This window comes from Clytia hemisphaerica, unplaced genomic scaffold, assembly GCF_902728285.1.
Source record: "Clytia hemisphaerica strain Z4C2 unplaced genomic scaffold, Clytia hemisphaerica genome assembly, whole genome shotgun sequence".
Classification (NCBI taxonomy): domain Eukaryota; kingdom Metazoa; phylum Cnidaria; class Hydrozoa; order Leptothecata; family Clytiidae; genus Clytia; species Clytia hemisphaerica.
Genome location: NW_027103240.1, coordinates 1,033,848 through 1,047,084, shown reverse-complemented (window position 1 = coordinate 1,047,084; position 13,237 = coordinate 1,033,848). Strand labels below are relative to the sequence as shown.

Sequence of the window (13,237 nt, the reverse complement as noted above, 5' to 3'; positions counted from 1 at the left end):
GTCATTAATTAGTCAAAAATAACAGTTTAAATTGAATTCAAAAAAGTATTTGTTACTTTTAGGCCATTTTTGGTATGAAAATTGATCACCCAATCGGCGAAAGTTTCTGCTCGCGAAATAAATTTTTTCGTTAAATTCGCGAAAGTAAATGTCCTAAATTTTGCAATTTTCCGACCTCTCAAAAGTTTCTGCTCGCGAAAGTTTGTACGCCTAAAGTATTTAACCAAATTTGACATATAATTTAATTTTTTCTATGATTCAAAGGTTTACTTATTTGAAATCTTGCTTATAACTTGAGGGCAAATCTTTGGGCTGAATTTTATTTTTTTATCTTGCTATCCTTAGACTAGATATTGTCTGAATTCAATATAAAGATTTCAATTTCTCACATCATCCTAACTAGTCTTGAACAAAGGGAATATCTATACATATACGTGTCTTACTTTCCAGAGTGACATCCTAATCAAATTAAGAATTATTTATGTTTATTTAGAAGAAAATGAGTTACAAACCAAATTTAGAGATAAACAAGATTCTCAGAGGAAAAAGAGCAGGAAGCTCTTTCCCGACTCCTCCAACACGTCCAAAAAAAGCAGCAACTAAAGCAGCAAAAAGAATTGACTTGAACGCCACGTTCTATGACTTTCCTGGTAACAATGTCCTGGATATGGAAGAAATCCCTCAAAGTCTTCTTACAAAACTTGGAATTGGACCGGTTCAGCTATTAGAAGATATGACAGAACAGGAAGTACTCACGAAGATTTCAGCAGTGCTGGCTAGCATTCTAAAGAAAAAACATAACATAGACTTTGACGATTCTGAAAAAGAAAATTTGACATTTTATTACTTGAAGAAAAACGGAAAGAAAAATAACTTCCATAAAATGGAATATGCTGATGATTATGTCATTGATGCTGCAAGTTTAAAAACATTTGCAGGAAAAGACTCAAAGCATCTCTATATAGTGCCATCAAGCAAATTAGTTACAAATACCAACTCCAGCACAGTTGTCATCCCTCAATCTTCAAGAGTTAGTAATGGAGATATTGATGATGTTGATGATGACACCTTTCCTGATTTTCCTCCTGCCTTCAGAGAAACACCCAATAAAATTTCAACACCTCGAATTGGAAAGGCATTACCCAAATACCAAAAGGAAAAACTTTTTGAAAGGGTAAGTAACCATTTTGTTGATTTTACAAAATTCTAAGTCTGTAGCAGATGGTTTCTATTTTTTTCCGTTCCCAAGATAGAGTTAGGCATTTCTTGATCTTCACAGGAAATTAAATTAAGAAATAAGTCTTAACGTGTGGTTAGATTTGTGTGCATTACATTAACAATGGAATGCTGCAATAATATTATTGTTTGATTATTATTGCTATATTGTTATTATTTGATTATATTTTAGGGTTCAGTCCAAGATTCATTATTTAATATTGGAGAACCAGACATTGATGTTCCACAAGGTTTGAATTTTTACTTTCAGTATGCATTGTTGTATGCATATTTTCATGTTGATGATAAAATTCAGGAATTTTTTCTCGAAACAAAGTGGTTCAGAAATATTGCCTGGTTTAAAGTCAGGAAACTAGATTTAAGAAATACCTCGACATATGGGTATCAAAATTCTTTTCAAAAGAACCTTATAATTTTTAAAGCTGATAATCCTGGATAATAACAAAAATCCTTTTCATTATTTTAGTTAATTTTGATGACAAGTTCAACAGTTTATGGATGGCATTTATTTTTTTGTCACAATCAAAGGACTTTGTGTTAACAGTGTCCAAAATTCTTGAAACCAAAAATGACTCTGCAGCGTATTTGGAACGATCCATATGTCAAGTAAGATATTTTTAATCTGGAGGATTTTGAAATGTAAGGAGTCAATATTGCGAGTTGTTTGGTTTATCTGGAGGTTTCTTCAAATCATTGCCTCTTCCTTCATTGCTCTTCTTCTTCCTTCATTTTTAGCATTTCTCAACATGAAAATATTTCCTTACTTATTACACAGTGATGATTAAAAATAGAAAAAGATCAAAATTATTGATAATTCATTTTCTTTTTAATTCTATTTTTTTAGATTTTATTGGTGCTTCAATTGCCAGAGAGACGCTCACTTTGTGCTCTGGCACTAGAAGATCTTTATCATGATCTAGATATCAAAGACGAAGACAGTGGGAATATTGTCAGAGTGGTAATCACATATCTCAGGAGCCTGAATTGTGATGTAAGATTTCTTTGATGGGATAATCCTTTTTACTAGTTGAGCTCACCTGCCTAAATTACTGATGACAATAATATTGGGAAAGTCTTTCTCTCACAATTTGTTGTTGAATTATGATTATCAATGTTGAATAATCAGGAAAAATGAAGAAGAAACATTTTAGTGCCCAACTAATTCCACAAAGTTACAGAATTTGCTCATAAGCCTCAAACTATTTGAAATTGCAATGAAACTAAAACACTGTGTTGCCACAGCATGTCAAGGAAAGCTGAAGAGGTGTTTCACCTGTACAATAGCTGTAGGCATAAATAAATCCAATTACGATTATTCTTTTACAGATTTGGAACGACTTGTTTTTATATCCCTTATTCAAAAGTATTCTTAGCACAGTCTACAGTCAAGGTGACTTCGAAAGTAGTGAAAGCAATGCAGGTAAAACTATTAAATATCCTAGTTTTGTTGTAATAATACCCTAAGTGGATTAATTCTAGCAAGGATAGAATTTTGTGAATCAGCGCCTTTTTGACCAAATTCCTTTCATTTTCGTAGGGGTTTTGTTTTGGCAAAAATCACAATTTTAAATGTTTCCCAAGGATAATATTATGTGAATCTCCCAAATTCTAAGATTTTCACTTTCAGAAAAACTTGCAAAATACAATCCTTGTTTAAATTAAATTCATTTAAGTTATACACCACATTTTCAAGGCCTTTGTGTTGTGACATTTTCAGCATTATGTTATGAACTTGTTGGTTCTTTGTGCACTTGTTTCCTTACTTATGGGCTTAAAACTGCATGTTCTTGTTAATTCTTGAAATATGAGGCTTACCTTATTGGTATATATTTTCGCGTGTTACAAATTTTCGAAAAAACGTGTTTCGCGTGTATTAAATTTCGCGATTCACTAAACTAGGTATTTGCAGAAAGTGGGAATATAAAGCAAAAAAGAAACACGACGTTTTTGATGTAAAAATACAAACAAAATACCAAGAAAAAATTTTTCGCGTGTATTTAATTTCGCGATTTAGTAATTTTTAAAAATTTAAACAGTATTAAATTTCGCGAAGATTGACCAAAAAACTCGCTAAATTAAGTACCCGCGAAAATTTGTAACACGAGAAAATATATACCAATAAGGTAGATTGTCCCGAAATTTCTTTTTATGTTTTGACAAAGTTTTTCTCAAAGTAAATATCAAACTGTAAGATTGCATTTTCTTAAACTCAACCAGACTCAACCTCTTATTCAAATTGTTTTAGATGTAACAATACTACCAGTTCAACCTCAAAAACGCTGCCAAACGCTGGTTGACATTTTTCAGAAATTTACTGATGAAGAGATTGAAAGTACCCCTGAGAGATTTAAAGACCAAGTTGCTGAAGGTAAATTGACTTTTTTAGTTTTAAAGTTGCTTCAGAGTGATTTCTTTATTTGACCTTTGACTTTCAAAGGTTGCTGGTCGATATGACATTTGTTTGATTATAAATCTAAAACTCTATAGAAGCCTAAAAGATTTTTGAAATTTTCCCCCTTTATTGTATTGCTTTTTAGACGAGATCTGGAAAAAGCAATATTTTGACACTTGTCCTGCAATGTTGATTTTGACAATGGATTGGAAATTTGGAAAGGTAAGTGAATAATGTGTCGTCTCACTCTTTCAAAATACAGAACAGTAACATTTGAATTTATAACATACTTCCCTTTGGTATATATTCTCGTGTGTTACAAATTTTCGCGGGTACTTAATTTCACGAGTATTTTGGTCAATTTTCGCAAAATTTTACAATGTTTAAATTTTTCAAAATTACAAGATTGCAAAACTAAATACACGCGAAAAATGCTTCTTAATATTTTGTCAGTATTTTTACATCGAAAACGGTTGTTTCAAGCAAAATCAGTCTTTTTCTCGCTTTATATTCTTTCTGAAAAAAAGTTTAATGAATCGCGAAATTTAATACACGCAAAACAAGTTTTTTCGAAAGAATTTCGCGATTCGTGAAAATTTGTAACACATACCAATAAGGTAGAATTGGTAACATTCAATTGAGTTATAATTGTGAGGTTGTAATTAATTTTGGCATAAGGACCGGAAATAATATAAGATTGGGGTAAGTCAAAGCTTTTCAATATGGGAGGAGCACTGCCATTCTAACGCCTGATTTCATTACGCCAGGTCTAGTTACATCCACCTCTTTTCCCTCACCCAAGATAAATTATTTTTATAGCCTTTCCTGGCCTTTCTAATCATAAAACTAAAAAATATAGCATATTTTTCATTTAAAGATCTTATGTAAACATCTAAAGAAGGATAATGAAAAAAATTCAAAGGAATGAGAAAAGCAAAGAAAAAGAAGAAAAATTTTGTTAACTTTCATGATATTTTATGTGCTTTCCCGCTAGAAAAAAACTTGTCTTGATTTTTAGCATTGCTAGCCTCGTTTTCATGCTGAATGATAAATTCTTGAGAAGAGTCGTTGAACCTGACTGAACTGTGAAAATTATTTACTTCTAGAATGAATTCATGGAGTCCTCTGAAGTTATTGCATCACGAAAAGTCCAAGGCAAGAACAAGACAAAGGACAATTATTATGCAAACGCAATATTCTTAAGCCAAGATTCTAACCAATTTCTTGTCATTCAACAAGGCATGCATTGGTAATCCTTTACTTTACTTTACTTTTGCATAGTTGGGTTCATTCCTCTCAAAGAAAATGGATAGTCTTAGTAAAGACTGATTGGAGCATGCAAGAGCATGATTTTAAGCATCTTTTCAAATATAAATCCAAGTTTGATTGACTCAGGAGGCTGATAAGCTACTGTAGCAATGTGACTGTTCCTAATATGAAATGTGTCTTGACTGAAAATGACTTGAAAATGTTTTGACTAATGTCCCTATTCTAACTTTAAGGAAGGCGTATTATAAAGGAAGATGTTACCATTTGAGCTCATTAACCAAGTTATACAGGCTCACAGATTATCAAATAGGTAAATAATTCTTTCTTATAATAAAAATATTGCCGGTAAACTGGTCTGAATTTTCAATATTTGGACTCGTTTCAAACAAAGTTGTTGTAGTGAAGTCGAAAAAAATGAAAAACTGCCAGCGAATACCGATTTGATTAACTAATGTTTTGAAATTCAAACTTTTACTTTAAGGGACGAAACTTTTCTGTTTTTTTGCGAATTTTAGGCAAATTCTACTTTTGGTCATGAAATTTTCTTTAAATCCACCAAATAACAATTTGAGGGCGTATTTGTGTTTCATAAATTAGAAAAAAAATCTGGTTTTTGATTCAAAAAAACGAATGAAAATCTAATTAAATAGAGGTAAAAGTCAATGGATCGCAAAAGTTTTTTAAAAAGCTAGATTCACAAAAGTTTTTCTCACTAAATGCAAAATTTTTGCAATTTTGTTGATTCGCTAAAATTTCTTCCCTTAAAGTATTTTATTTGCTAATCAGTGAGTCTTTTTATTTAACCTTTTCAGATATGGTGGTGTATACCAAGTCTGATGTTGCATTTGGTGTGAATATTGGCACAGAGGTTTTTCCAAATTCTGATTCCCTTTTGAAAAGGTAAAGAATTTCTTTGTTCTCAACTCAAGTCTGTGTGTCTATCTTCCAAAATTTGGGGTGTTTTTTTTGCAAAGAGTGCCTGGGGGATCCTAACCTTAAAATTTTTTAAAAGATTCTAAAGCCTAACAATATTCATAATTATCTTTCCAACAAGGTATTACTTTTTACTATATCTTTTCTCCTTCCTTTATCTTCTCCATGAGCAATGAATGAAAAAGTACAGGCTGCCATTTTTCAGGAACAAACTTTAACATTTCAACACACTGTGTTAAAAATCGAACCTCTTATGTTGGAAATGAAGCCTGTATGCAATATAATTCTTAGTGTCACAAATTGCTTAACTTTGTAGAATGGAAGAACGTAAGAAAGGAAATCTTCAGAATCTAGTGATCGAAATTGAAAGTGACAATGATGAAGGTAAGGAAGATTTTTTTTCAGAATTTCTAAAGCATGTTTCAACACGCCCTACCAGAGACTTCTTTATTATAAAAGACAAGTAGCTTTGCATTGAAGTAACTTCTTTTTAATGAAAACAAAAAATATCGTACTGCAATAGCTTCTTTTTAGACAAAGGAAAAAAAGTTGTTTTCAAATGTTTGCACAAACAAAAAGAGTCTACCTAGAACATGCCATTATAGAGAACTATGGTTTACTGACGATTACCTCGGAATTTTATGTTCTGTCNGCTTTTAGACGAGATCTGGAAAAAGCAATATTTTGACACTTGTCCTGCAATGTTGATTTTGACAATGGATTGGAAATTTGGAAAGGTAAGTGAATAATGTGTCGTCTCACTCTTTCAAAATACAGAACAGTAACATTTGAATTTATAACATACTTCCCTTTGGTATATATTTTCGTGTGTTACAAATTTTCGCGGGTACTTAATTTCACGAGTATTTTGGTCAATTTTCGCAAAATTTTACAATGTTTAAATTTTTCAAAATTACAAGATTGCAAAACTAAATACACGCGAAAAATGCTTCTTAATATTTTGTCAGTATTTTTACATCGAAAACGGTTGTTTCAAGCAAAATCAGTCTTTTTCTCGCTTTATATTCTTTCTGAAAAAAAGTTTAATGAATCGCGAAATTTAATACACGCAAAACAAGTTTTTTCGAAAGAATTTCGCGATTCGTGAAAATTTGTAACACGAAAATATATACCAATAAGGTAGAATTGGTAACATTCAATTGAGTTATAATTGTGAGGCTGTAATTAATTTTGGCATAAGGACCGGAAATAATATAAGATTGGGGTAAGTCAAAGCTTTTCAATATGAGAGGAGCACTGCCATTCTAACGCCTGATTTCATTACGCCAGGTCTAGTTACATCCACCTCTTTTCCCTCACCCAAGATAAATTATTTTTCTAGCCTTTCCTGGCCTTTCTAATCATTAAACTAAAAAATATAGCATATTTTTCATTTAAAGATCTTATGTAAACATCTAAAGAAAGATAATGAAAAAAATTCAAAGGAATGAGAAAAGCAAAGAAAAAGAAGAAAAATTTTGTTAACTTTCATGATATTTTATGTGCTTTCCCGCTAAAAAAAAACTTGTCTTGATTTTTAGCATTGCTAGCCTCGTTTTCATGCTGAATGATAAATTCTTGAGAAGAGTCGTTGAACCTGACTGAACTGTGAAAATTATTTCCTTCTAGAATGAATTCATGGAGTCCTCTGAAGTTATTGCATCACGAAAAGTCCAAGGCAAGAACAAGACAAAGGACAATTATTATGCAAACGCAATATTCTTAAGCCAAGATTCTAACCAATTTCTTGTCATTCAACAAGGCATGCATTGGTAATCCTTTACTTTACTTTACTTTTGCATAGTTGGGTTCATTCCTCTCAAAGAAAATGGATAGTCTTAGTAAAGACTGATTGGAGCATGCAAGAGCATGATTTTTAAGCATCTTTTCAAATATAAATCCAAGTTTGATTGACTCAGGAGGCTGATAAGCTACTGTAGCAATGTGACTGTTCCTAATATGAAATGTGTCTTGACTGAAAATGACTTGAAAATGTTTTGACTAATGTCCCTATTCTAACTTTAAGGAAGGCGTATTATAAAGGAAGATGTTACCATTTGAGCTCATTAACCAAGTTATACAGGCTCACAGATTATCAAATAGGTAAATAATTCTTTCTTATAATAAAAATATTCCCGGTAAACTGGTCTGAATTTTCAATATTTGGACTCGTTTCAAACAAAGTTGTTGTAGTGAAGTCGAAAAAAATGAAAAACTGCCAGCGAATACCGATTTGATTAACTAATGTTTTGAAATTCAAACTTTTACTTTAAGGGACGAAACTTTTCTGGTTTTTTTTGCGAATTTTAGGCAAATTCTACTTTTGGTCATGAAATTTTCTTTAAATCCACCAAATAACAATTTGAGGGCGTATTTGTGTTTCATAAATTAGAAAAAAAATCTGGTTTTTGATTCAAAAAAACGAATGAAAATCTAATTAAATAGAGGTAAAAGGCAAAAGTTTTTTAAAAAGCTAGATTCACAAAAGTTTTTCTCACTAAATGCAAAATTTTTGCAATTTTGTTGATTCGCTAAAATTTCTTCCCTTAAAGTATTTTATTTGCTAATCAGTGAGTCTTTTTATTTAACCTTTTCAGATATGGTGGTGTATACCAAATCTGATGTTGCATTTGGTGTGAATATTGGCACAGAGGTTTTTCCAAATTCTGATTCCCTTTTGAAAAGGTAAAGAATTTCTGTGTGTCTATCTTCCAAAATTTGGGGTGTTTTTTTTTGCAAAGAGTGCCTGGGGGATCCTAACCTTAAAATTTTTTAAAAGATTCTAAAGCCTAACAATATTCATAATTATCTTTCCAACAAGGTATTACTTTTTACTATATCTTTTCTCCTTCCTTTATCTTCTCCATGAGCAATGAATGAAAAAGTACAGGACTGCCATTTTTCAGGAACAAACTTTAACATTTCAACACACTGTGTTAAAAATCGAACCTCTTATGTTGGAAATGAAGCCTGTATGCAATATAATTCTTAGTGTCACAAATTGCTTAACTTTGTAGAATGGAAGAACGTAAGAAAGGAAATCTTCAGAATCTAGTGATCGAAATTGAAAGTGACAATGATGAAGGTAAGGAAGATTTTTTTTCAGAATTTCTAAAGCATGTTTCAACACGCCCTACCAGAGACTTCTTTATTATAAAAGACAAGTAGCTTTGCATTGAAGTAACTTCTTTTTAATGAAAACAAAAATATCGCACTGCAATAGCTTCTTTTTAGACAAAGGAAAAAAAGTTGTTTTCAAATGTTTGCACAAACAAAAAGAGTCTACCTAGAACATGCCATTATAGAGAACTATGGTTTACTGACGATTACCTCGGAATTTTATGTTCTGTCGTGCAATTAACGATTAATCACTCGTAACAAAAGGAGAAAATACCATAATTACCATTTTCTCCTTTGTTACTCGTGATTAATCGTTAATTGCACGACAGAACATACAATTACTAGTACAAATGCGCTGAAGTTATAAATTTGGCAGTAATAAGGCAATCACAAATTTATTTATCACTCTTATTAAGACAAAGAGTGTCATAGCTTTCAAGTGTGCTTGGAGAGTTAGTAGATAAGTTTCAGCCAATGTTGTCTTGACCGTAATCAAAATAATTATTACCTTTTAGATTTCATCGAGAAAAACTTGTCGACACTTTACGGACAAGAGCCACTCAAACAGAGACTCAAGAAATTGGCGAGACGAGTGGTTTTTAACAAGAAAAAAGGCGAGACGGTTAAAAACGAACAACTTCATATGTTATTCACTGGTAATCCTGGCACTGGGAAGACATCTGCTGCCAGGCTGATGGGCGGTAAGAATTGTATTTACGTCAATCCCATTGACTTTTGCGAACCTTTCGCATATCTTTTAAAATAGAGTAAATCCATGCACCTTACATGGGATCATCCCCCCCCCCAGGAAGGAAGGTGGTGGGAATCAGATTTTGGTACTAGGGGGGAAGTGAAAATTACAAGCTTCATGGGGGAGAAATACAAATGGGGGGTATATTCAGTCCTCTGCCTGGTGGGGGGGGGGACAAAAACAAAAATACAGTAATTTTCATAATTTTCATAAAAACAATGCCCACCATCAAACACGGAACGTTCACTGAAAATCCGATTTAAGTTTTGCATGGATCATTCTATTTTCGCGAGTCAGCAAATTGCTGCTACACGTTTTTTTTATAAGAACATCGAAAATTTTGGAAGCCCTCCGATGATCTAAACTTTTTGAGTTTTAAGTGAGTATTTTTGTGCAATCTCCTAAGAAATCGGGTGTTTTAGAGTCCACTAAGCCTTAAAAATGTTCTTAACATGTTCTTAGTATTTTGGCCATCGAAGCCTTATGTTCTTATATACTTTGTTCTTATAAAAAACGTGTACCTTAATATCTCAAAAATGGCAAATATTTGAGAAAAAGCAAAATTTTTATCCCATTTAATAATCATTGATAGTTTTAGCCTTTTTTGTGCACCTTTCATGCTCGTCCACGTATTCTAGGCGAATGTGACTAACGTAGGGTGCTTGGTTATTTGATGTAAAGGCTTTGGACTAAATAATTTGAAAAAGTTTGACATTTTCCACCTAAATGATGGGACACTCGGTTGCCTATTAAAGGGGGAACCTAATTGCCATTGTTGGGGGGTTTAAAACGTGCGGTAAATGTAGACTAAGATCAGGCTATTTGGAGCAAAATAAGAGATTCTGCTTTTAACAACTGAAAATACTTTCAAAAGGGGGGGGGGCTAGGGTCCCTACCCTGGGAATAGCTACTAGGTTCACAAAAAGTATAAGGATTTGGTTGCCAACTGAGTGTGTCCGTAAAAAGTGGATTTATCACAATTTTTTTTTTTTTCCATTGTACTGTAGAGAGGAATTAAAGTTGAAAATCTTAAAACCTTACTCGACTGAATCAAGCCTTTACCATCCGTATCAATCAATATGATAATCTTATTCCATTTCAGGAATTTTCAAAGGGCTCAATGTCATTGCCAGAAACCTCGTGGTCGAGGTTCAACGGTCGGACTTGGTGGCAGAGCACATTGGTGGGACGGCGATAAAAACGATGGCAGCCATTGAAAAGGCAAAAGGTGGCATCCTTTTTATCGACGAGGCCTACCGTCTCGTGCCCACGGGTCCGAAGGATTTCGGCCAGGAGGTGATTGACACCATCATGCGGTCAATGACGGAGAGCCCAACCAGTCAGCAGCCATGGCCAGTGTTTATTTTTGCTGGCTATGAAAAGGAGATGGATCATTTTGTGAAGGCCAACCCCGGATTTGCTAGAAGAATTAAACACCATTTGCGATTTGAGGATTTTAACCCAGAGCAACTCATGGAGATATCAAAGAAAAGCCTTATCGATGATGGGAAACGATTTCCACTGCAAATTGGTGGGGTCAAAGTCGAAGATTGTTTGTTGAAAGCTTTCCAAAAATTGCCGAAAATTGTTTTGCGTAAAAACAATGCGGCTCTTTGCGGAGACATTCTTGAATTTATTCAGGAATGTCAAGAGGATAGACTACCTTTGACTTGCTCAAAAAATGAGCTGATGCGCTTCTCCGAAGAGGACATTGTAGGTGGTGTAAAAAACTTTCTGATGAAGTATCTTACACACAATAATGATCTCAACGACAAAGAAATACAAACTGACTTTGATATCGTGGTTCCTGAAGTTGTTTTAAGGATGAACAATGATATATTGAACGGGTCAGTCCCAACAGAGTGATGTTGTATATTTTTCATACTTTTCTTACGTTCTTTATTTTTTGGCTTTTTTTTTACGAGTGATATTGTTTTAGCACTTCTATTTTATTTTTATATTGAAGGAAACCCTGCCTCAAATGATTCCCAGTCAGAACAAGGATAATAAAATGTGCTTAAAACTTTCAAAACTTTCAAAACTCTTCACGCTCTTTTATGTTTCTTGGTAGAGAAGGAGTGATCAATCCCAAGGTCAAAATTTACACCGAGTTGGCAGTTATCTACAAAATTGCTAAAAATGGGCAAAAAAGAGGGCTGGAACTTTTGATCCGAGAAATATATGAAAAATCTGAATACATATTTGAAATCAGCAAAGTTTGAAGTTTTAGAAAAGTGTAGATCGGAGATTTTTTGTTCCTGTAGATAAAATATTCATTTTGTTCTCCATTTTGCTCTTAATTTTCAAAGTTTTTAAAATATTTTCAAGTCTTAAGAAAAATGTGTATTTTACTGTTTTATTCAAGTCTTAAGATATTCCGCTGAGAATTATTTTTCTTGCGTGATATTACTTTTTGTTACGTATTTTTTGTTATTATTTTTTTATCTGTATTCTTATATATTTTTCTTTTTGTTATATATTTCCTTTTAGCGTGTATACTTTAGGCGTACAAACTTTCGCGAGGTCGAAAATTCACGAAATTCGTGACATTTATTTTCTTTTTCGCGAGCATAATCTTTCGCGAATTAAGACATAAAAATGTAAAATTTCACTTGAAAAATGGCTCAGAGGGACAAATACTTAAACAGACTGAAAAATCTTACATCTTAATTCAAAATTTTACGTTTTACAGGTTTTCTTATTTGTCAAGAATTTTTCGCGGGAATAAATCCGGGAATTTTTAAAGGAATTTACTTTCGCGAAAAGGGCTAAAATTCGCTTATACGCCTAAAGTAAACTTAGAGACAAAAAATGTAAATATATATTCCCTCAAAATGTTTATAGGGTGGAGACCCACAGCACAGCCAAGTAGGAATGCCCTTTTCGTATTTTTAGACTTATTTTATTTTTAGCCAAGGTAGATATTCAACATATTTTATTTAATTTGAAACGTAAACGAGAAAGGATTCTCTTGCATACACTACTTCAAGCTTGGCTTAGACCTTCCTTAGCTCTTGATTCAATTTTTTCTCACTCGTGTCAACTTTAGGCGATTCCTTGTTTTAAGACGGCTGGTGTAGTTATATTGATGCTCCTGACAAGTTTTCTACTTCCTATTTTTTACTGAGTTAAGTCGTCTAGCATGCTAGACTACTCTGAGGAAAGGTCAGTCCTGTTACGGATTGGCCCCGTATCAGAAAACTATCCTTTCCCCAAGGTGATTCGGCTAGACGTCGCCATAGTACGTTTCTCCTAATCTCATTGCCTTGTGTAGATTTTGAGATTTTCTCTATTATATTTTCACATATAAGCAAAAGATTTTTTAAACTGTACATTTTGTTCATTTTTATTCGTTATACCATAAATTGGTGATAAAAGAGATGATAAAAACGACGTTTTCTTATCAAACACCCATTTTTTAATCTTCTCTCGGCAAGCTACACTGCGATCTGGCCTGAAAATCGGATTCATGATAACTCTTTTCTCTCACTTGACTAAAAATGGTCATTTGATGTATTTTTTCATTGAAATGCGTC

The 13,237-nt window shown here is 32.9% G+C and overlaps 2 protein-coding genes across 2 annotated transcripts; both read left to right on the top strand.

The window, feature by feature from the left end:
- Nucleotides 1–453: 453 nt before the first annotated feature.
- Nucleotides 454–6,420, top strand: LOC136802470 (uncharacterized). The gene is made up of 12 exons (XM_067059236.1): nt 454–1,174; nt 1,409–1,466; nt 1,703–1,842; nt 2,081–2,227; nt 2,563–2,656; nt 3,482–3,604; nt 3,774–3,850; nt 4,735–4,877; nt 5,131–5,207; nt 5,710–5,797; nt 6,147–6,214; nt 6,365–6,420. Exons 1-12 carry the CDS (start codon nt 500–502, stop codon nt 6,418–6,420), a joined length of 1,746 nt encoding a protein of 581 aa, XP_066915337.1. The 5' UTR covers nt 454–499.
- Nucleotides 6,421–6,494: 74 nt separating this feature from the next.
- LOC136798229 (stage V sporulation protein K-like) lies at nt 6,495–11,923 on the top strand. The gene is made up of 7 exons (XM_067054838.1): nt 6,495–6,567; nt 7,460–7,602; nt 7,857–7,933; nt 8,428–8,515; nt 8,848–8,915; nt 9,466–9,651; nt 10,804–11,923. Exons 1-7 carry the CDS (start codon nt 6,532–6,534, stop codon nt 11,565–11,567), a joined length of 1,362 nt encoding a protein of 453 aa, XP_066910939.1. The 5' UTR covers nt 6,495–6,531; the 3' UTR covers nt 11,568–11,923.
- The last annotated feature ends 1,314 nt before the right edge of the window (nt 11,924–13,237 follow it).

Excerpts from the sequence above, each read along its gene's own strand:
- LOC136802470 (XM_067059236.1), top strand. The coding sequence starts at position 500 with ATGAGTTACAAACCAAATTTAGAGATAAACAAGATTCTCAGAGGAAAA. Across the intron at positions 1,175-1,408 it reads AGGAAAAACTTTTTGAAAGG|GGTTCAGTCCAAGATTCATT; the intron begins GTAAGTAACCAT and ends ATTATATTTTAG. Across the intron at positions 5,208-5,709 it reads GCTCACAGATTATCAAATAG|ATATGGTGGTGTATACCAAG; the intron begins GTAAATAATTCT and ends TAACCTTTTCAG.
- LOC136798229 (XM_067054838.1), top strand. The coding sequence starts at position 6,532 with ATGTTGATTTTGACAATGGATTGGAAATTTGGAAAG. Across the intron at positions 6,568-7,459 it reads TGGATTGGAAATTTGGAAAG|AATGAATTCATGGAGTCCTC; the intron begins GTAAGTGAATAA and ends ATTTCCTTCTAG. Across the intron at positions 7,603-7,856 it reads ATTCAACAAGGCATGCATTG|GAAGGCGTATTATAAAGGAA; the intron begins GTAATCCTTTAC and ends TCTAACTTTAAG.